Source organism: Falco naumanni, chromosome 4 (genome assembly GCF_017639655.2).
Source record: "Falco naumanni isolate bFalNau1 chromosome 4, bFalNau1.pat, whole genome shotgun sequence".
NCBI lineage: Eukaryota > Metazoa > Chordata > Aves > Falconiformes > Falconidae > Falco > Falco naumanni.
The window spans coordinates 104,845,997-104,870,448 of NC_054057.1; the positions used below are offsets into that span (position 1 = coordinate 104,845,997).

Sequence of the window (24,452 nt, forward strand, 5' to 3'; positions counted from 1 at the left end):
GGACTGATTTCTACATACAGTCTACTTCAGAACTTAGCTGACAAAAATGTACCCTTAGCCATCAGGTAAGATGTCTCTCTCATGGCGTTTCACTCCAAAACTCTCCCACAACAAACACTTTCACTTCATCATTTCACCTGGATGGAGAAACCCTTCTCTTTCACTACTCATTTCAGAACTCTGCTTCTTAGTACACGGCCACAATCTTGGTGAGACCATGCAGCCTGTGAACTGCAGTAAATCCTCCCTGGAACAGGGCTAGCTAGCTTTTCAGTAAGCAGAGATCAGAAAAACCAGTACCGAGTTGTTCCTCGTGGATAGTCACCCTTACCATTTTCCCTACTGACATTTTAGTTAGACGTTTCAGAAAATAAAACCTATTCAAAGCATGTTCTAGTCTCTAACTGGTTTGCATTTTTGTTGTTGTTTTCTAAATTTAATGCACTTTTCCTGAAATTACGAACCACAGTAAGAACTGGGGTTACAACAGTCTTAGTGCTTCGGCTGTTGTATTTCAAACTGATAGGCCACAGACTTGAAAGAGAACAGAATTAATCCCTTCCTTCAGTCAACAGTTTTGTGACTTACCTGAATCAATAAGAAAACAAGATTTGTGCATTTTTCCAATAAAAAGTTCCAATCCTATAATAGCATAGATTATGATTACAAACAATACCAAAAGGGCAATATGGAGGAGGGGGACCATGGCTTTTATAATGGAGTTCAGGACAACTTGTAAACCTAAAAGAAAAAAAGAAGACACAAGCTATGAGCCAGACTTCTATGTCTTGTCTTACCAAAACTTCTATAATTACACATTATTAGAGATTAATGATACAGACATGCAGACTCAATGAGTTTTAAAAAAAAAATTCTACTGCCCAGAACTACAAAATGTTCCTGTAACATAACATACTTGTTAAGAATCTAAAACCATGTGTCAAAGTCTAATTATTTCCTCAGTTAATAGAGGTGATGTCATAGAAGTCAATGCTTGAAATGTGTCACGAGAATTCACGGCTTTTTAGAAGGAAAGGGGATGTAGTCATCAGTTGTGGCTGTGGTTCATTTTATATGACCTTTAAAAACTTCTGTACTACAACCGCAACTTTGTGGTAAATCCTGAGAAAATGTACACTCAGCCAACTGCAGAACTGCATTTTTGGTCTGCAGAGATAAATAAGAGTATAGTTACCTGAGAAAACACATTTTTACTCTGAACAAACTTGTTTTTATCATTTATCCCTCGCATCACTTTCAGAACTACTCCATTTTTCTTTTCACCTTAATTAAATATTTAGCCAAATTTTGCTTTTACCAGAATAAGTAGATCCCAGACTAATGAAGCTGCCACAGTACCAATGAGAACAAAATATGGCTCATTTTTATTTTAATAGACTTCCTTTCTGACATTTCATAAGGCTGCTGCTTTCTTCACTGAACTTCTTTTGCTAAATATATACCATCACGATCACTTCCACGTAACAGACTATGATATAATAAACACAGCATTAGGTTTCTTCTTTTGAATGTCTGGGAAAGAGCTGACCTGTAAGCCACAAACCTCTTATTCAGCCCAAATAGCTACAGTAATTAATAACATATTAAAAGAAAACAGAAGGATTATTATTTAAAGAAAGCAATTGAATTTTCTGATATTGTTCTGCTGCTTAAATTTCCTAATTTATCTGTTAGCTGAGATAAACAGAAGGCATTCATGTGCATTGGAGGGGGCAGGAAACATGAAATGTGTAATGTGCTTTGGCATATTCTTACCAACATATAAACTATTTTAGGACCACCTACACTTCTAGATGTACAGGGGTTTAGAATAAAAAAAGTCTCAATTTTATTTTCTGGTTTATTTGCATTTTAACATGTAATTTACTTTTATATAAAGCTCCTAAAAAAATGAAGTGTATTCCCTTGTCTGCTTATTGGACTATGTAAGAATATCATACACCGAATGAATTCACAATCCTTTGTTCAACTTGAAATAGGGTATCATTCAACTTGAAACTCACTTCATGTACACAACCAGAAAACAAAAGATCAACTTTATATTATGCATTTCTGATAGTGTCTGGAACAATCACATTAACTAATCAGATGAGTTACAGTATTCATTCCAATGGAATTAAATAGAAAAGAGCTTACTGGGCACTCCTGATACAAGCCGGAGAGGTCGCAGTACACGAAAGGCTCTTAGGGCTTTGACATCAAAGCCACCAGGTTTGCCACCTGAGTGGCTGCCACCTTCTGTTTCTTTGGTTAATTGTTCCAATATTACACTAAATAATCTAGAAAATGAAACGAAGGGTAAGGTCATCACCATCCATTTACCATGCAATCAAAGGTATTAGGAAATTACTTGAACTGCAGATAATTCCAAAAAGCTGTTCAACTGTCAAAATCAGAGGTATATTGACACATTAAATCATGACAGGAAAAGTTATGAAGTGCGAGAGTTTCTAATCCCTCCTGAGAGCGACAATCATGCAGTATCAAATAAATTAGCTTTCTGACTGTATACACAATCTGCTATTTTTAAACAAATGAAGATACTTTGCCACTTCTTTTTTCAAACATTTTAGCTCTAACATTTGAAAAATTAGTCTCCTCTTTAGAACATGTAATAGATAATCATTAGAAACCATCTGTTTTAATTTTGGTGGAATATATGAACTCCAAGTGACACTGCAGTTTGATATTCTAAATACAGTCAGCAAAAACTGAATATATTAGAGAGTCCAACATTTAATAACACCAAAAAGATTTGTTTCTTACACATAATATCTTTGAGGATAAAAATATTCCCAGATGACTCATTTATTATATTGTATTTCTTCACTGCAGAAATGAGCTAGTCCTTCATTAGAACAGTTTGGAAGACAAGAGTTTTCTTTTTCTTTCCCACTTCTAGCAGCAATTCAAAGTGATGCAAGTGGCTGAAGTGCAAAGTAACCTTAGGTTCATTTTAGTTTGGACCTGCATTTCAGATGCATGGTTTCTTCAGCTGCAGCTAGACTTCACAACCCATGTTAGCCTTTGCACAGTCTTTAGGTCAGTTGTTGCAAAACTGAACTTCTCCTGAAAGGGTTGTCAAGTCAATAGAGTTCTGTAACCCTGAAAAATCTTTCACACTTGTAAAGGACTCTAGAAATACGCAGGTTTTTGGTTTTGCCAAGAGAAGTTTTTACAATGCTGGTTTCACAGCTCTGTCACGCTGCATAGTTGCTAGAAATCAAGTAATATTTAATAGGTTGCCCAAAATAGGGTATTGAAGACTTTCTCTTCCCCCAGTAAGCAGTTGACCTGTATCAGTCAATAGCCATCCCTATTCTGCTTCATTCTCCCCCAGAGCGAAACCCAGCAAGGGAGAACACAGATCTTAGAATGAACACCAGCAATCTACATGCTACTATAACCACAGAAATCCAGACATTTAATGTTCGGTTCCTAATTCACCCTATAATTTCATAGATGCATAATTCTAAGAAAACGAGACGCCTCAATGATTTCAGAGTAACTATTCATGCTCTAAAGGCAGACATGATTAAACAGACTTCTGAATCAAGTCCTGAATTAAAAGAAGCTGCTTTCAGCCTGTCAGTTCACACATCATTCAGAAAATTGAAGGGCTACAGGCCCAGGAAGGTGCTATGAAAGCTTTCTCTACCAGGACCTTATTCTTTCACAGAAATCAACGGAAATTATGTGGTGTAGCATGCAGACAAGTAGTAGACTGCTCTGAAAGTAGCTCACACACTTGTTTCAGAGAGAACTGACAAAGACAGGAGAAAACACCACATCACAAACATCACAGCTTGTCTACAGCTCTGTCATTTTATGTCTGTCCTATAAAGCCATTAAGGTATAGAACCACTGATCTTCTTTATTAAAACTGACATTTATTTTCCTGTACAGTTTACCAAAGTTTAAATGCCAAATTTGATGCCATGGAAAAAAGTCTCTATACATGCTTCCCTTTTGCTAGTAGAGATTTATTTTGATATAATTAAGATTTATGCACTTGGACTGCTATAGTTTCTGCTGAGAAAGCACGTGAAGCAAATTTCATCTAATACATTCAATACAGGACATCATGGCAGCTCTTTCAAAGCTATTAAAATACCTAATGGAATTTCACAATGAAACTAGTCAAACAAAATCAGATCCAAAAGTGATTCCATATGCACCATGGGTTATATATGAAAAACAATTTTTCACAGGGCTTTTAAGTATTAATTAAATAAATGGACTCATACTTGCCTTACTTGCTTATGTGCATTGTGTTCTTAAAAGAAGAACAAAAGATACTGCTCACAGAGTGCAAGAACAAAAATATTGCTTGCAGTTCTGTCAGTGCTGACATGTTATGAAAGGTCTACCTTGTCTTCCAGGTAGACTGATGACAACCTACACAGCCGTTTATATTCCAAAACTTTTGGGTTTGAGCCAGAATTTAAATCTTAGTGCAATACTTTAGGTATTTGATAACAAGTAGTCCTTTTTTCCTCCTATTTTCCATGGATTCAGTGTGAGCATTTGACCTAACTAGATTTAGCCTCCCAATAATGAGTGTTTTATGAGTTAATGGAAAATTTTTTAGTTATCATGTATTTAGGACACAGCCAAAGATAGAGGTCATGTTAATTAGACTGCTCCAGGGTTACTGTAACTCCATGGTCACTTGACAAAAGGGAAGAGGTCTATTCAAGTGACTGCCTGGCAAGAGAATAGAGCTCTTACGTGTGATAGTCCCCACACCTGCCCACCAAGCTTCCCCTTCAGGCACAGAGGCCAATCTGTTGAGAATGACCTGACCTGATGAAGGATCTATTTATACAGAAATTTTAGTCCTGGACCAAAATGGCCTGAATGCCAAGCAACTGGCCCAAATACAGTCTTCTCAGTAGCATTTATTATCTCAGAATCAAATAGCTACAAATCAGGCATTCATACATGCATAATACTTGCTCAAGTTTAATAATGCTTTATGACAAATTCCTTTACTTTGCATCTTTTTCTTTCCCCTTAATGTAGTAACATGAGTTAAGAGCAGCACACACTGATTTCTGGGTCGTTTCAATTACAGGCGACATTTGATATAGCATGAACCGAACAACGAAATCAGAATTGCATACTACATGCCCAGGTAGACTTTGCAAGCCAGCCACAGCATAGAAAGTTTTATATCGGTAATGTTCTCCATGTTATATATAATAAATATTTTCAGTAAACAAAATTTATAGTACTGGAAATTCCTTTTTTTTCAATATAATCTCCACAATAATTAGGGAATTGGGGAATATATGCCTCAAGATTAATTCCTTAGCCAAACGCAGGATCTAAGGATCTAGCTCAACCATTGACACAAAGTTGCTGACAAAATGTTATTTGTCATAAGCAGTTGTGTAACATATATAAGGAATGTATATATGGGATGTTCCACTCCCCACTCTTCCGCAAGCTGCATAAGGCCCGAGCAGTCCCTCTCCCAAGGAGCAGAACAAACTCTCCAGGGTTTCCTGGCATAGCAAGGTACATAGGATAAAAAAAAAAGGTATTTTTAGCATACATGCTCCCCCAAGCAAGCAAAGACATATATATCTGGGGCCTGACGTGCAGCACCCAAAACCAAAGTTCAATAATGCCCAGATTTTGGGAAGGTCAATGAATCGCTAAGGTAACTCTGCCTCCCCGACCACTCTTCACCACTGAAACACGTGGGATCTCCCAGAGGTCTCTGTATACAAGATGAAGTCCACGTAACCACAGTATAGGGACAAATGAAATAACAATGTATGGACCTAAACAGATCAGCCTTTATCGTAAGGAAATCATCGGGAGTTCACCTTGGAAAAATCAGATAGAAAACATCCTGCACGACAACCAAGGAAATTTCTTGGCAGAACTCAGAATTCCCTGGGAACTTTTACCGTAAAGCTGACTGCACAACACAGCCTGCAGTCACAGATAGTGCTGAAAATTTTAGGACTTTTTCTTTTTCATTTTTCACTCATATCAGTTCATTCTTGTACTCCAAAGGAACAGAAATCATGCGTAGGCCACTACTCAAAGGCAAACAGACCTATATCCACCCCACTATGAAGCAGGTTTTTATAAAATAAAGGATAAGTTACTTACCCTACTACTACTATTACAAAATCCAATAAATTCCATCCATTTCTAACATACGCATTGGGGTGTAATAATAATCCATATGCTATAATCTTCAAAAATGTTTCAACTGTAAAAATTATCAGGAAGGCATATTCTACTTTTTCCTGTAAAAGACAAAAAAAATACAATGAAAGACAACGTAATTTAACAACTCATTTACTAGTTAGAATTTGCACTAAGTGGGTAAGTTGTACTGCTCAGGACTAAGGAACTACAATACTTTATGGCAGTTTATTTTGCAGGTTTTAATTGCATAGCACTTAATGATAGCTGTACTGACATGGTTATAATTACATAATTACATGAGATGTTCCTGTTTTCACATTCTGTGAGAGAAAAAGGCTCTGTTTCTGCAAACACAGATGTATGCTGTACCTTTGCTTAAGCAGATAGTCCCATCCAGATCAACAGGATCCTTTGCATTCATTGAAACCAGAAAATACTGCAGAACAGGGCCCTGGCAATATCCTTGAAATGTATGCAGTGGTATACTTACTTTCACCACTCATTCTATTTAATTAGGACCCAGAGAATTCCACCCAATAATGGAGTCTGAGACACTGTCATCCCATACTAAGGGGATTCAAAAAATTCTAAGCTCTTTAAAAGGTTCTTCATTTAATTCTACACTCTTGCAACTTTTTCATCTTGATGTGGAAGTTTACATTGACTTATTTTTCCCTCCACATCATCAACCTCTTTAAATCACCCTAATAAGCTTGAAGAAATTTTAAGTTAATATATCACCACCTTGTATCACTGAAGCTCCAACTTCGGATTTGTTTCAGTGCTGTTTTTAAACATTATTGGTTTCTTCATTTTACCAAGATTCTTATTTTAAATAGAGCTATACATTGAATCTTTTTTTCCTAGCTAATTGGATAATGCTTTTTGTGGCTGCTTCTTTCTAAAGTAAAAACATATTTGGTTTGGATAAATTGTACAAGTCACTACTATCAAAACAGATCACTTAACACATTTGTTCTTTTTACCTTCAGAAATCATCCACACAAAGTTAATTACGTGGACTGTAACTGCTCAGTAAGGATTACAATCTTCTACTTCCACATACTCAAATATAGCACAGACATTACACACAAAACTATGTGTTCACTATTTGTTACACAGCTTGGCACTTCCACGTACAACCAAATAAAAGTCAAACCATAATCATTTGCAATTTAAACAAAGTTCGTTACATTCTCATGTGCAAAGTCTTCAATTTGGGAAGCTTTGGTTTCTTTTCCTTGTGAAAAGGCCATTTAGGGCTGGTTATGTATAGGATGTGATAAATCTATTTATAAATGTGACACTGGCAACTTCATAAATGTAGAGGCTTATCAGTAAACTACATGGTCCTTTCCAGGTCTTCATCCCCAACAAGCAGCACCCTGGGATGGCTATGAGGTAAGGCTTTCTTTAGCGCAAAGCAAGGATTCCTGGATCTCATCTCCTGCTCAGCTCAATCCCATGCTCCTGCCTTTTTCCTCTGCTTTGAGAACACTTCATAAACACTGCAGAGATTCAGCCAAGACAGCTTCTCTTCAGCTGTGTTGTATTTTTCATGTGATCTTCTGGCCCAGTGAAGCCGATGGACATCCTCCTTCTCCTCATACTTCCTAACGTTTCTTTCAAAATTGTCCCTTCCACTTACCTGTTCATTTATCATCAATAAACTGGAACAATTACTGGATAACAAGAGTGAAGTAGCCTCGCAGAAGAAAACCGTGAATGGTTTATGCATCAAAAGCCACCAGATTTCTTTGGTTAGAGCACCACAGAGACTACAATAATTCAAATTATCAGCATTCCCGAGAAACATACTGCAAAAATGCTTAAATTCAAGTAAATCCTACCATGTACACATTTCACAATAACAGCTATTTCTGTCTCCCTACATATAACTAAGTCTGCAGCTTAGATATAGAAAGATAAATAATGTGAGACAACATAAGGAAGACAAAAATATTACGGTTGGCATTAGCTATGGGCAAAATATATACTGAAATCCTAGTAGTAAAAGAAAAGGTGAGACAAAAGAAGGTAAGTTTCATATATGCAAAATGTCAACAGCTTCTTTTATGTAAAGGGAACACAGGACACAGAACTGGATGGGACCTTCTGGGCCAAGATGACCTCCTGGGTCATCATGTTCAGCGTCCTGTTATTACAGGCAAATATGTAACTTAATTCCACCCATCCACCTACCAGACTCCATCCTAAACAGCATCTTTGCCGTTCACTGCTCTCCTTCAAACAATGTTCTAATGCTCTTCTGTTACTTGGGCTAGGCACCAACCCTAGCACGAGTGTAACTTGCTTAATGGCCACACACCCTTGCACATTTTAATCACTTCAAATCTGACACCCTGTCACTTAGCTTCCATCTTTTAAAATATTGGTCTTGTTCCTGTTTATTTCTCTTTATGGAATCAGGACTGCTTCTTATTTCCTAAGGAGTACTGCAAACAGTCTATTAAAATAATATGCAATGTAAGACAAGCTCCTTTTTTAAACCCAACGGTGGGCTTAAGGTCAGTGTGTGTCACTTAACAGATGGACCACAGGAAAGCTTGACAGCTGGACCAACAGAACCCACATAAATCTCAGCGAGCAAAAATGTTAAGTTCTTCACCTCAGGTTAAATAATCCCATACCGATATGGGCTGAGAAAGGACGTGGAAGCCGCAGTGGGCACCAAATTAAATCTGTGCTCGTTGTCAATCAGACAAGCCCCATACTGGGCTGTATCAGGAACAGTATGGCGAGTAGGTAGAGGGAAATTATTATCCACCTCTACTCAGAGCTTTGAGGCTGCAACACTGCTACAGCTCAGGGTCTCTTGGTTCAAAAAGGGTGTTGAGAAAGTGTAAACCCGAGTGAAGGGAACATCTCCTGTCCAGCAAGATCTCTTCTCCATCAAAGAGGAGGCTACGAGAAGGTCTAACAGCAGGCTACAACTGCTTGAAGGGGGGTTAAAAAGACTTTGAAGCCAAATGTTAAGCAGCAGCACATGCTAAAATAAGAGGGAACAGCCACAAGCTGCAGGTTTGGAGGTTTACAGGATGTTAAGAAATAACTCTATCAGCAGGGTAGTGCAGAATGGGAACATGCAGCTTCAGTGCAGGAGGTTTGAAGATGCAGTTAGGCACGTACAGCCGACCCGATCTAGTTTTGGCGACAGTCCTGCTAGGAGCTGAAGGACTAGGTAACCTCCAGAGGCCTCTCAGTTAACAGTTCTGTAATTTCTATTATTCTGATAATTCTTACATGATCATAGGTAAAAGCACAGATAGATTAAGAGCATGTACAACTACCTACACCCACAACACATTCAACACATAAAAGCTCCTCCATTCTACGTAACGCTGAACACTGGGAAAGTTTTCCTTACTTTCCGTGGAAGGATGGAAATATGTTTCCTTCCATCGTTGTTCACTGTTGTAAAGCATATACATGCCTGGTTCCAGAATTTACCCCTAGAAACATATATTCATAATAGATACAAGATAGGATCAGGGATGATGCTATTAACAGAGCCAATGGCACAAGGGAAAGATGCTTTGTAACAATAGCCACTGGGCTATCCAAGAGCCATGATTTCTTTAAAACCTTGAGAACACCACCACAGGTATTTCTATACAGCTACAACCAAGGGCCAATTATTCCCCAGTGTTTCATTTTTCCTCCCTTCCTCCTCTCCTTGCTTTCTTTTACTTCCATGTTCTCACACATTCAATTTCTTTTTTTTTTATTTTTTAAACTTGTGCCTTCCACAGAAGCCAGATGAATGATTTGGCCCAGTAGTTAACAATATTCAAAGTACAGGCTGTGCTTTCTTTACAGACTGGTTTTTTTCAAGTAGGCAGCCAACAGATGTTCTAACACAAACTGCAAAGCTAACAACCTGCTCACCCTCAGGAAGGTACTGGCAGTCCCTTCTTGCACTTTGTTAACTTCTTGCCAGTCACTATGTACATCAATTTTTGCCTCTGCAACTGAGACACATCTGTAGGCCATACATCACCTAGCATGTCCAGAGCTTAAGCAACCATTACTCAAGAGTAAATAAAGTTTAATATATCATGCCATTTTCAGTATTATCAGAAGAGTTGTAGAGGTAGGGTTGCTGACTAAAAATAAATCTAAGGCAGCAAGTGATAAATTAAAAATACAGACTGAAGACTGCAGTTCTAATAGTTTATGATGTGCACATTTACCTGCTTTCTTTTCTCTATAGTTTGGGAAACTACCCCTGCACATCTTATTTTTGTCCAAATCAGTTGAAATCTTTAAATGAATACTTCATTTCATTAAAAATCAAAGTAGGAACACTAATAAATAAGACAACCAAACCACAAATAAGGAAATACATAAGACTGAGGGACTGCCTGAAAAACAAAATCCATATTAAAAGAAACTAAGAAGACAATGTCAGGTCTTCAGAAATCGCGCTAATTAGAAACTGCATGTAATAATTTTTAATATCTATTATTGCATTTAGATCTATATTGCATCACAAAAGTAGCAGAGAAAAGACTGACAGCCATAAATCTAAAGAAGATATGAGGCATACAAAATATGTCTGTGTTACTAAGGATCTAATCCTATGGCTGCATTAGACTAACTAGTTTTTTCACTCATTTGATGTCATGCAGAGCTGGGTCATCTCTCTTTACAGGCAGCTGATTCCTGCAAGGCTAACACTTTCGTTAACATTGCTTCAAATCTTCAAGTCTCAGCAATTTTTTGCTGAAAAATATATTTTTCTGAATGTATGATGCAAAAACAGGACTGACAAGATACATTGCCTTTGTGGTAGAGACCAGGGAGGCTGACTTTGGTATTGATCATAGAGTACAAAACCCACTGAGTTTCAGTGAAGTCATCAGAACTTCAGTTTCTCAGAAAAAAATGCATTTTCTTGCTTATTTTAAGTAAATCAGCTTAGCAGAAACCCTGATGCTCAGGAAGAAATCTTCCCCCCCCAGCCAGATGGTGTACATTAGTCATCATTTATTATCTTCATGTTTTCAGTCTCTGAAAAATATGCAAAGATACTGTTACATGTCGTAATGTGATGCACCAAAACTCTGCATTTGACTTAAGATGTCTCACAAGATATTTGTTTCAAAATAAAAAGTCATTAATTTGCAAAAACTAATCTATTATGCTATATAATTAAGCCTTCTCATATTGATTTCTACTCACTGGGCATCAGAGATCAGAATTGTATCTTAACTGGAGAAACACATTTTTGCATCCAGAGTAACATAAACGTATGAGCGTGAAAACTGCTTAGCAGATAAAGTGACTCAAATTAAGTGAAGCAACCAAACAGATCAACTTTCTGCAGTTTACACATAGGCAGCACCATACACTTTGACATTCATGACTTGGGGACTAATAATCAATCATGTGCTATTAAATACAATGTGTAACTGATGCCTTGACAACATACAAAACCATTTATCTTTTTGACAAACAGCCATTCTTTCAAATTCTGCCACTGGGAAAACGCAGCATATATAAGACAGAAAAGTAACTGCATTCTTCATTTCAAAATATAATATAATTTTCACATCATATATCTGTACTACCCTGAAAATCATTTGTGAGCAGCACCACAGTAATACTAAAAAAAAAAAAAAAAAAAAAAAAAAAGTAACCCTATTTATTCCCATATGTGGAAAATGTTATAGCAGATTTCCAATACAGAAAAAGAAACAAATGTAAAATCCATATACCTGGCAAAAAGAAAACAGTACTAAAGCTTTGCTTTGTTTCTGCTTTTAAAGATGATGAAATAATTTACCTCCTAGATTAGGCTTGGAAATTACTGTCTTCTTTATTAGAAGAATTAGAATTATTTATCACTCAGTAATTCAGTGATAACTATTGGGTAACTATGGCTTTAGATACATAACAGCAAAGAAGAGAGGGAGACTCTGAAAAACATTGTTTTAAGGATTTGTGTTCTGATGAATCCAAGTAAATTACGTTGTGCCTTCCTGATCAACCCTGATCCACCTGAGGGAACACAACTGCTGCTCCAGACTATGTCAGATGTCCGCACTGATGTTCCTGTAAGTACAGCTTTGCTTTTGACAGAGCAGTTCTGCAGCAACTTTAGAAAATAACATTACCATACCCATATTTATACTACTTCAATACAGACGTGGGCCACCAGATATTGTTTCCATACTTCAAGAGCACGTGACATTCCGTGTAAATCAGACCGGTTTATGTTTGACCAGCAATGTCCCCTGACCTTAAATCACTCCCAGGACACCCTCACCCCCACATCTTTGAGTACCAAGAGTTGAACAGACCTCAGAATTCCCAAGGACTAGTAAACCAGTAAGGAAAAGGACACACACTGTGTCCTGATTTTAAAGAATCATTAAACTGCTCATATGGACTCCAATTCTGGTGACTAAATTACCTCTGTGTTTCTAGTTGAGTAGTAGCATTCCTCCTTAAAGAGTAACTGCTGAACAACTCTATCAAAAAGGCAGCCCATCGAGGCATATATGCTTTAAAAAAAAAAAAAAAGTTCTATAAAAGTGTAGACAAAGATCTGAGTGGTTCTTTCCAAAATTCAGAACTGGAAAGGTTTAGTGGAAAAAGTATCGATGTGGCTAAGCCACTTTCACATATTAACTTATGTTTTTATGCATTCAGAAGCCTGCTTTGGGAAGCTTTGAGAATACATTTCCTAACCTTCATGATACTACCCAGCAGTCACAGTTCAAACTTTTGTAAATTCAAGAATGTGCAACTACCACAAAAATTGTAAGAAATTCAGCTTTAGTTACAAAAGTCTGGAATAATAAAACTGAAATGAATGCATTGGCTCACATGTAAAATCCGGGGTAACTCTGGGCAGAAATTTGGCATCAGGCCCAGAAACATCTCCAATCTTCTGAGGCTCTTTATAGGACACCATCATACTATCACAGCTTCAGATGCTTTGGCAGTTAGCACTGGTACCTCTGACAGCAAAGCTGATACTTAAGTCAATACCAAATGCAAACTCTGTATTTAGGAGAAGAAATAAGTAGATGCTACAACATAATAAACATTCTTAAACCAGTTTTATATAAAACTGAAAGGATTTCACGTTCCCAGTACCACTGCAAACCAACAAATCCCACTCACAGAATATTTATTCTTTCCAGAGGACACAAAATCTTTTAATCTCATTTGAACTGTGAATTCACAGCTCGGTATAGCCCCAATTAGTAGCAGTTGCACCCTCTAGATCTCAAGCAGGCATTTCTGTTTGCAAGAAAATGATATGCAATAGGACATCTCAAATACTGAGCACAGCAAATGAACAAAATGGACGTGCAAGCTACACGCTGAAGTGTAATTAAGATTAAGCGTGTTTAAAGGTCCCTTTTTATCAATGTAGTCTGAAGTAGCATTTGAATAACTTAGAGCACTGAAATAGTATCTCAACCTTCAAAGAGAGTTTTAGGTAGCAGTAATGCCTATACTTTCATCTGACAGATTCTGGCAGCCAGAGATAGATAAGCAGATCATGTTTAACACTTTGATTACTTTTTTCATTACTTCCTGTAATCATTTTCCTCTAAATGCACTGCAGACCTGCATTTCATCTTTGAATGTGATTGCCTCTCAAACTTTAATCGTGTATCTTCCACTCTACGTTCTAAAGAACACAATAATGGAGATACAGTGAAACACCTCACTTCTGTCAATAAGCATTTGTACTGACAGGAAAATGTTGCATCTCAATGACAAATTTTCATACCAGTTACAGGATTGGTGTGGATCCATGCTGGTTTTGTTCATGTAAATGCTCTGCTTAGTACATATGCTAAATACATATTCTACATTCATAACATTAAATAGGAAAAATCCAAGTTCTTTGTCTAGTTTTTTTTCTCTACTACATTTAGATGGACCTCTCTCTGCTCTCTGACAGGTAACACAGAGCTTTGCTGAATAACAGCTAGGTGCAAACAACAGACATATCCAATTCACTATGTACATTATTAAATACACCGTTTGCACTCCCTTACATACCCTTACACAGGCACAGACTCTGTTTCATGTTGTTCTGAAGGAATAAGGTAAGTGGCATGATTTTGGAAATTTGCTCACAAATAATGAACTGTAACAGACCCCCCACCAATTTACCACCTACTGAAAAATTATCAAGAAAGGCACAACGAACCAATCACTCTGCAATGGCTGTATACTTGCAAGGTGTGAAAGGCAAGTTGTAGAAATGCTAATAGGCAGTAACATGTGAGTTTCAATCCTAAATCCCTACAACTCCTATTGAAGACTGAGAACAACATGCCAAAGAATCTGAATTGCACAACAGAAAGCAGGCCAAATAAGCAATAAAGAATATAACTGGAATAGAATCCAAATTACTTGGGTGTCTTTCTGCTGCTCTAATTGATGATACTCAGGAAAATAAGGTCAGCAAAGTAAGGGAAGTAGAAGAGACAGTATTTATATATATTGCCACATTGTCACATAATTTTACCTTAATAGTTGACTAGAGTCAGTGTAAAGTGATGAATTAAACCTGCATCTAGTCATAAACCAACATTAACATTAAATACAACTTGTTACTTGCTAGCAGGTTTATTTATATAATATATATATATTTATATACTTATTTACAGAAGAGAGTAGGTTTTGGCTAGAAACTGGGGGGTGAGAGTGTTACCAAGTGTCAAGATACCTAGAGAACCTCTTCAAATTTCTGAGAATTTATAAACAAAGAGAATTTTCTAATCTGTATAAATCCACCTCTGACCATGCAGAAACTCACAAGCAGAAAAGACAGGAGCACTGATAGCACTAAATGCTCTATTGAATTCTTTTCATACATGCTGGAACTTGGAAAACTTTCAAGTTACAAGACTAGTAACAAGTCCACTTTATGTGTTCAACAAGTGTTTCTTAGATACAGACTTCCCAGAACATTCCAAAAGAAACTAAAAAACAGGGGCAAGGTGGGTAAAAAAAAAAAATAATCAAAAAATCTCCAAAAGCCAAAATAAATTACTTTTTCTTAACACAGAAAAAATCCAGACCAAAATCTCACCAATTAAATCAAACTCTAATGCATTTCAGCATGAAACATACAAAAAAAAATCTGCTCTAAAAATACTCCTGTGTGAGCGTTCCCCACGTTTTCTGTGTGCGCATATGCATTTTCTTGCTAACTAGTTTAAAAAAAAAATATATATTGATAATATATACACATTTCTTAAAAAAAAAAACACCTGTCATGCAAATGTAGTTAACCTATTCAGGTGATACTGCAATAGCCTGGATTGAAGCCTGTGTGCTTTTTCCCATGTCCATTTTCTGAGTGCTTCATCGCTTTCCAACCTGTTTATTTTGTTCTTTGACTAATACAGTTCTGAAACATACAAGAGAGTCACTCTCATATACCAGTTAATGGTCACTTTGTGCTCAGCTTTTACTCAGTAGGTGAGTTTTCCACAGAATTCTGTTCCTACAGCTAGATTATTTTCCAGGAGATACTTCATGCAACCTTTCGAGTTGCTTTGAAGGAACAGAGCACCCCAAATGAAAAGGAAGAGAGAAGACCAAAAAGGTAACTTTTTTTGGCTTAACTATTAATTCATAGCTTTATACTGTTCCAGTGCAGTGTTTTAAGAATGCCAAGGACTTACTGTTAAATAAAAAAAAATAAAAATAACAAAACAATATTGAGAACAGATTGGTTTGGTGTAATGTTCTGCACTGATGGTGTCAGCTGGAAAACAGAACAATGACATATTCATTGAGTAGGTGTTTTTTGCCCTAGATTTATCCATTTGATTGCAAATCTAATTTCCATTTTCACTACAAAAGAACTGGGTAAAGCCAATGGAATAGTTTCATTACAGAACTTTACTCATTAATCTCCCAGATAGATAACTACAGCAGCTCTTTTGCCTTTGTCAGTTTAAAAACTACAGAACGATTTGTTAAAAACCTACCCAATGCAACAGTCTGTTTTTCTAAATACCTTTATCAGGATAGAAACTTCTATCATGTAAGGCTTAATAACTTAGTGTTTCTTAGGAGAGGTGGGTGGGTGGGGGTGGGGGTGTATTTGGGTTTTGTTCTTTTATGTGGGTTTGGGTTTCTATTATTATTATTATTAATTGACACTACAGTGGAGAAAGTTACAGAAATCTTCACAAATAAAGCTTTCAAAAACTCAAACACACAAACAAGCTCTGTACCTACCATGCGTCTGGGTCTGACTCTGAAGTCTCAGAATATGAAAGGAGGACATGGTTAGGTTATCACTGTATTGGAATTTTTCCAATCATCCTTCACAAGTTTTAAATGGCAGAACCCTAGACCAGTTATCAACCAGAGTGTGATGTCCTACACCTGTGGTCTTCTGTCTCCTGCGAACCAGCAAGATCAAGAACTGAACATTTTCTTCAAATCGTCTGCTTCTGTTGAGCAGTCAGTCTACTTCTATGACCAGGGCTGGGTCTTCTGTAGCAGGACCAGCTACAGAATTAAAGTACTATAAAAAAAAAAAAGTAATCAACAAGTTCTTTAAAGAGTACTAGAGGATGTGAACTCCTTATATTTGGATAAGGACATTAAGAAATTTGATCAGAGAAATATGTATTTCCTTAGTTCCTTGTTTAATATTTGCTAACACCGGACCATCACTAGAATTTCCTACAGAAGGTACTGAACGCAGTACGTGATGTGATATGATACTGCTAATATGGGGGAAAAGGCATGACTGGTAAGTAACATGTTTCACCGTGAAAGATACAATGCCTTTATGGTAATGACACGCTACATGCTCTACCATCTCCTTGGATTTTTTTTTCTTCTAGAAAGGGTTTCTTACTTACTTAGATACACATTAATTTACTTTATATTTGTTAGTAGGTAATATGCAGTACTGCACTATAAAAGATAACACTCAAATTTAGCCTAGAAGACTGAATTACTTATGAGCAGACAACTTGCCAGAACACTAGAAGTCATAGACCATAAAAACATTAAGAGCAGTGATGTTAATGCAATAAATTTTCAACTATAAGAGAGGGCAGGATAGAATACTCTTTATAGACACTGTTCAGAACAACAATGTGAAGAACAAACAAAAAAAAATTGCTTTTATCCCGAAATGACAGGAAAATGGTCTGCAATATCCACGAAAATGTTAAAGCACAACTTTATCCTTGATTGTCTCACTTTGCTGAACAAGCTCTTCCTAGTACTTTTCTCCTGTGGTTGTTTTTGAATCAAATGTTGAACTGTCTAATAAAAATGTAATGCCTCAATCAATAAAAAGAATCAAAACTCGTCCACTAATAAAATACTTTGTTATAAAATAGTATCTTTCAGTAAATTCTAGATATGCAAAATTCAAATTGGCTGCAGAAATTGGTATTTCCCTACAGCAATAAAATGCAGGGAGATTCCCATTCTGTGTGCCTAGTAGGTATTTGTATAACTATGACAGGGAAGACCCTCTAGAATTCTTTCAACTCAAACAGAAGGCTCAGTGAACACCAGAACATTTACATTACACATCTGAGGGCCAGGTTGCTCTGGCTGTTCCATAATCAAGAAAATACAGATCTGTAGGGAAAATACCAGTGCAAGGAGAAACGTACTTTTGTCATAAGACTGTTCAATGAAAGCCTTTCGCTGCCTAAAGTAAAAGAATAGTAGCGTGGACAGGCATTGCAAACTGAGTACAACAAGGAGAAATATTAGGCAGTGGAATGGCTCCCTGTAAATATAAAGAGGCTCCAAGGAAAATAATAAAATAGTACAGCTAAACACCAGTTTGTACCCAGTCCAAACAAGATCAACGACATACCTGTTTTGATTTCAGCTGCGCTCAGGTACAATACTAGTTCACTCTTCTGGAAATTCATTAAAAAATGAAAACACATTTAGCTGGGTTCTACTAATAGCGCCATCATGAAGCCTTACTCTTATCTTCATTCTAACCACGACAGAAAAGCATTCAATAAAGTAACAATATATGTACTAATTTTGATAGAAACAGACACATGGAATACTGCCGATAGTCAATGCTAAACTATTAGGAAAACTGGCCACAGTAAAAACAAAAAGGAAGTAACTGAATAAAGTTGAAAAAATATTTTCTGTTCACTTCCTGTGATGTACAGATCAAACCCTACTGATAAAAATCTTCAACTTCTGATAGAAAGGAAAATGAGCCTGCCTGCCCTGAAGCCAAATTTCTTTCTTCTCTACGGATGAATCAGTTCTCCTGCTATCTTTCAGAATGTTACTAACATTAGTTAGTGCCCCTCCAGTGCCTGCTACAATTACAGTTCCAGATTCTGCAAACAACTATGCATGTGGGTTTTTTTAAATCACATAGCCAGCATAATATTAAAGGCAGTAAGCAGTACTTTAAAGTCCCAAACGCTCCTAAATGCATCTTTGTAATTTCAAAGTTACAATGCAAGATAATTTTCTTCCTTTCATTCCTATACCATTTGGCAGCCCAGGAGATGTATTTAGGTTTTGAATTTCTTATTTCATTTTCCACTTCTCCACACAGAACACTATTTATCAGGAAGATTATTTTCTTATTACTCCCATCTGAACTGCATCTAAGTCTTTTTTTACTTATTCCCCTATCTGGGATATCAGTTTTGATTTCCAGAGAACTCCCTGTCCACAACAATATATTCATAAGTGCTCTGTCACTGTTTCAAGTTCACTTCCATCATCACTGTAAGACACTGAGTATAACAACATCTGCTTTTTCTCCACCTACAAAACTGCTCTCCAGCTGATGTAAAATGTCAGTCTCTGTGACTTTCTCCCACCTATTCAGTGAGATAGTCCCTAGAGCACATTTACAAATGGTGTTCTTGGAAGTAATTACATGGAACAAGAGTTGCTAGTTCCCTTTTGACAAAATGAGGCTTTTACCCCAAGAGAATAGGAGCCTCTACTAATTCCAAGTAGGCAAGAAAAAAAACCCTATTATTTTCATGAGATACAATTCACAGAAACCAAAAGCCAAAACCAAAGTTTTTTCTCCTTCAATTATATGCATAGACATTTAAAAAAAAATATGTGCTGAAGATGTTTGTGTACAGTCAGCCCTATATTCTTCCATCTTTTGGGTACTTCAATACCTGTAAAAATGAAACAGTGATCATTAGGAATTCCCCCGAAGCTAGGTTAATTTCATCTCACATGTATTCCACATAAATGTGCTCAAGAATTCATATTTGACGCTCCTATGCTTTTACATATATACACAACACAACTTGACAATTCTACTAACGACCCCCAGCCTACCTGGCCCACATGGACAGTCCATCCAGACTTTCCCATTTTGCTGAGGATAGAGGAAGAGTTCTCAGGTGGCGTATAAAGCCAAAAAGTCAAATTTTATGTCTTGCAACTAAAATGAGTCAGGTACCATTAGTACATATGAGTGAGGACTTAAATGCATGAACAGCAGAAAATAAATTCCATGGAGTTAGTTGTGAAGATTTTCCAAGAGGTTTGATGGCATGAACTACCACCATTTGTTAAATACATGAAGAAAATTACTGAATTAATAGCAGGCGTCACCTCCAGATGCAGGAGAAAACCCACTGTTATCAACCTAAGGTGTTATCTGTTAACCCCTCCCGCTTTGTCCATGCAGGTAGCACATCAGGATTGGGCCACCAGCTCCTGTTTTGATTTGACCTATTCTAAACCATTTGTGTTATCTCTCTGGTATCAAACTTACTGCTTACAATGGAGATACTCAGATTAGCCCCTAAATATTCACTGTTGCACAAAGGAAAAAAGAAGAATCTTTAACACTTCGAGGGAATCTGATTGCCTAAGTGAGGACACTTCACAACCAGAATAGCTAAATTGAAAATTCTATTAGACTCCCACTATTTCAGTGATTTGAGGAAAGCTCTAAACATTTTCTTATTTTCTTTTAAGTTTTAGTAAGTATATCAACTAAAATACAAATCTTTGTACCTTAATAGCCTGGAATCTGCCGACATATGGAAATACGTTTATACTGCATATTGGGTTTTAAAATAGCTATTGAAACATTTGCAAATATTGCACAATTTTCACAATTTGCAGAGCTGCTGAAAATACCAGAAAAAACAAGGTTTGAAAATTAGCCCTTAACATGGGATGAAGACTACATGTAATTTACCCTATACTGCCTTCATTCAGAATCACTTTGGACTAAGCAGCCACCATTTTTTGTTCTCTTTTGCTAACTGGCAGTTTTACATGGCAAGTTTTCTAATGTGATTCCCCAACACCAATCCCTTCAATTTGAAAAGAGAATCTTCATCTTTGCAGAAAAAATGCCCAATACTCTGCAAATCAAGTCCTCAAAGAGAAACAAAATGCTTTAATTAAAACTATTTCTTTTGCTTAGTGCTATTTCTAACTTATGATTTGCCAAAGGCATTGTTTTACTCATGTTTCGACAGAATACTTAGCACAGCGTGAAATAGATGGCATCTCCTCTGTAGCAAAAGTGAAAGGTTGACTTCTGCCCTGGGCATCTTTTATTTTCTATGAAAGCTTAGAGGTAGAAACTGAAGCATGATAATTGAACCTTGAAGGAAAAAGTAGTGACATTATAAAAACGGCTTCTGCCAAGTGATAAATATCCCATGTTGCAATATATTTCATTTGTAAGAATAAATTGATAGAGTTAATAAACACTAAAGGGAGTTATGCCATACCAAGTAGGACATGCTGATAGCTAGTAAACCCACTTAGAGTTCCAAGTAAAGGTGCAGGTCACTATCTGATTAAAAAAAATCTGATAAATCATCTAATCTTAAAAAAAAAAATAATCAGCATTTACATTTATTATACATGGCATATTAAAAAGGTGGTTTTCATATTCTCCAGTGCCCAAGGCGTAAACCTGAAAGTGCCAGTGGAAATAACAAATGATGTAATAGAAATGCGTAAAACCTGAGGCAGTAATACGTCGTAGTCAGAATCCAGTGGTTTTGCTCAAGTGACATACACATTTGCACTCAAAAGTTTTGCCTCTTTTTCCTTTGGTTAAAGCTATCGAAGCAGCAGTCTCTTAGTGAGGTGTGTCAGAACTAATGTAGCTGAATGTGGTTCACTGTAATTGAAAGTAATTCATGCTGTCACATTTACTGTAACGAGAGGTCACATCTCAAGGGCCATAAATGTTGTTCACATTAATCGTAACTGACACCTTCCTCCTCCTTCAGGGAAATTCAGCCGTATTACATGGCTTAGTTCACATCCTTTTTAAGCATCTGAACTTCTTTATGTTTGGAGATTTTTGTTGTTTGGGGTTGGGGGTTGGGTTTTTTTTTTAAATAAAATAGGCAAAAATATTAGCAACAAATTCTGCCTTATACATTATAATAAAGCCATCTCACAGAAGTATGCAGCAATAATTACCATTACAATGATCTCCAAAAATCCCACAGACTACTAAAAATTATGACCTAAAATCTGCCTACTCCGGAAGCAGAAAGAGGCCTGAAATTAAATAAATATGTAGGCCATATTCAAAAGCAGTAATCCAGAGTGCAACATACTACATAATGACCAACTGGCCTGCATGTATTAATTTTTTCACTAGTACTTAAATATGACAATTTAAGAATCACAACGTCACATAGTAAACAATTTATTTATTTCAGAATGTTAAAATCTGTACTGACCATGCCAGGGAATAAGCATCTATTCTTAACATGATCATATATTTCACACCTGATATTTAAACCGTGATACCATTTCCTTTTTAAATATTAGCTAGTCATTTGGCTTTTTGCAGAGTGTAAGACTAAACCTCACACACACACATTTGGCAGAGCTACACACTTGAAAAAAGCTCTTCAAAGCACTGAATGCATGTGTTCTCCATGTATAATTAATATAGTTTACAGAAAATGACAAGCTTTTAATCTGCATGCTTAGTTTATCCTGGAAATGTAGTTAAAAGGTGGAAGATTTCAAACAAGACAAAGTGGCACTAAAACACTGGGGAGAGTACGATGTTCTTGTTGACCAGAGAATAACCTTAATTCCTTAGTTTTATTTTTGTTGGGTTGACCAAGAATCTGACTTCTCTCATTCAAAAGTTAAGTACCTGAGCTACAATTAACAAGTGGCAATTTAGCTGAGATTTAAAAGCTTAAGGTTTTTTCTAACAGATACTTATGGGAATACAAAATACAAATTTTCATTTGTTCATAGCAACAAATGGTAACATTTATGATACAAAGGTTCACTGATGACTCTCAGAATTGAATATTAAACCATTGAAGATGACAAAAACAGGAACACAAAGACAGCTTCAATTCTACAATAATTAGAATAATTTGTTGCTTTTTGAAAGGCAGATCAGCCTTAAAGTTACAATTATTTGAAACAGAACACTGCTCCACAACAAAATCAGTTCCTTGACTCTCCTCTCATGTAAGTCAGTAGTAAAGCCACTGAAATCAAATAAATTAGATGAGTATGTGAATTTTAGAAGAATAAACACCGAAAGACTCCAGATTCACCATCACAAAACAACTCTTCAGGCATAAATAGAAGCGATTCTTTTAAATATCTATTTTTCTGTTGTCTAAAAATGTTACTTAGTTTTGGTGAGGCATCCTGCAATTGTGTAATTTCCTACAGCAGTATATGGTGTAGAGCTACATAAAACATTCCTATGATCCCTGCAGAAAAAGTGTGCTGAAAGACTTAGTCCTACTCTTCAACAGAAAAGAGATTTCAAAACCCAAAAAAATGCATGATTTCACTGAAATAAAAAGGCCATATTCCTCTTATTTATGATTAAACTTTACTGTTGTTACATTTTCAACATTACTCAAGGCTTTTTAGAAATAAATCTAGTTTTTTCTTCAAAACTGGTACACACTTCACATTTTAATATTTCCACACTACGATATATTTGTCCTATGCCAGTATCTATGACACTCTTGATGGTTCTTCTTGTACCAAACATATGATCAAAAGGAATGAAAACATGACTTACATTTAAAACAGTTCTCCATCTCAGTCTTATCTGCACAGTAATTCCATCAGTTTCCTTCTCTAAGACATTTCAGCACTTCTGCCCAAGTACATCATTTATTCCTAATTTCACAGGTTATCATTAATCTATATATTTCGAATATATTATCATTTCAGAAAGGAGCTCAAAAATCATAATAAAATTACATTCCAGTATCATCATTGCCATTAATCCCTTGTCATTACAAGAAGTCGATACATAATGAAATACCTACAGGCCTTTCAAGAAAGTGCCTTTTGCTTTACAAATACTATTTTTCTTGTTCTATAAAGAACAAGCCAGAAAGTAAAAATACGTTTAGATAATAAAACACGCACTACTAATGAATCGTTTAGAGACTACAGCTATTTGAAGCGGGTGAGTTCCTTAGGACTCTCAATGTACTTCAATAATCCATCAATCCCTAATTTCAAAGTTTCTGATGAGAAGCACCAGCAGTGCCAACTAACTGCTCTGAATAAACTCTGGGTATTTCATGTTTTTGCAGATGTTCTAAGGCTTATTTATGTACAGTAATTTCACCAAAAAAATAAACAGTCTAGCACTTTATTAGGTTTAGGGGTAGATCAAGAGACATTTTATTATTATGTCAGTAGATTCAGATTTGCATCTCTTTCCTATTTTATTTCTTGACTCTCGGCTGTACTCTTTCCCAGCAGAGTTGAGAGCATGTAGACAATATTTGAAGTTGGGGGACCCAATCCCACAAACAGTAATGTCCTGTTCACTCCTGCTGGAAGTCTGTTCCCATATCTCACCCCTCTGATGCTTAGAAAGCTCTTCTAATCTCCAATGTAACTTTACTCACAGCTAGTTGATACCCAAGTTGATCTTGTGCCAACACTATCCTTTAGCTTAAGCAGCTTTTCTCTCCCCCTCATGTTCCCCCAATGAGATTCTCTCTCATTCTTCGATTTCCTAGCTGAAAAATGTCATGCTGTTCCGGTTCCCTCTTACGAAATAACTTTTCTTTACACACTCATCCTATTATCCTTCCTCTGCACCTATTTTTTTGAACTGATCTGAAAGAGGATGATTAATTTACCCTCAGTCAGAAAGCGATTTCCACAGGGTGGCAAAGTATGCATATAAATCTGTTATGTAATTTAAAAATATTCATTTCTTATATGTGTCTCAGTGACTCTCTCTAAATTCCCTACCTTCAAATCGT

General features: G+C 36.4%; 1 protein-coding gene across 10 annotated transcripts in view; it reads right to left on the minus strand.

Annotated features, from left to right (window-relative positions):
• Positions 1 to 24,452, minus strand: part of CACNA1D (calcium voltage-gated channel subunit alpha1 D) — a 235,551-nt gene that overhangs the window by 122,836 nt on the left and 88,263 nt on the right. For all 10 annotated transcript variants that reach the window (XM_040591589.1, XM_040591583.1, XM_040591588.1 and 7 more), the window contains exons 4-6: positions 6,151 to 6,290; positions 2,158 to 2,300; positions 589 to 741 (exon numbers count right to left, since the gene is read on the minus strand). In XM_040591589.1, the coding sequence (XP_040447523.1) occupies positions 589 to 741; positions 2,158 to 2,300; positions 6,151 to 6,290 (436 nt within the window). The remainder of the gene's footprint in view (positions 1 to 588; positions 742 to 2,157; positions 2,301 to 6,150; positions 6,291 to 24,452) is intronic.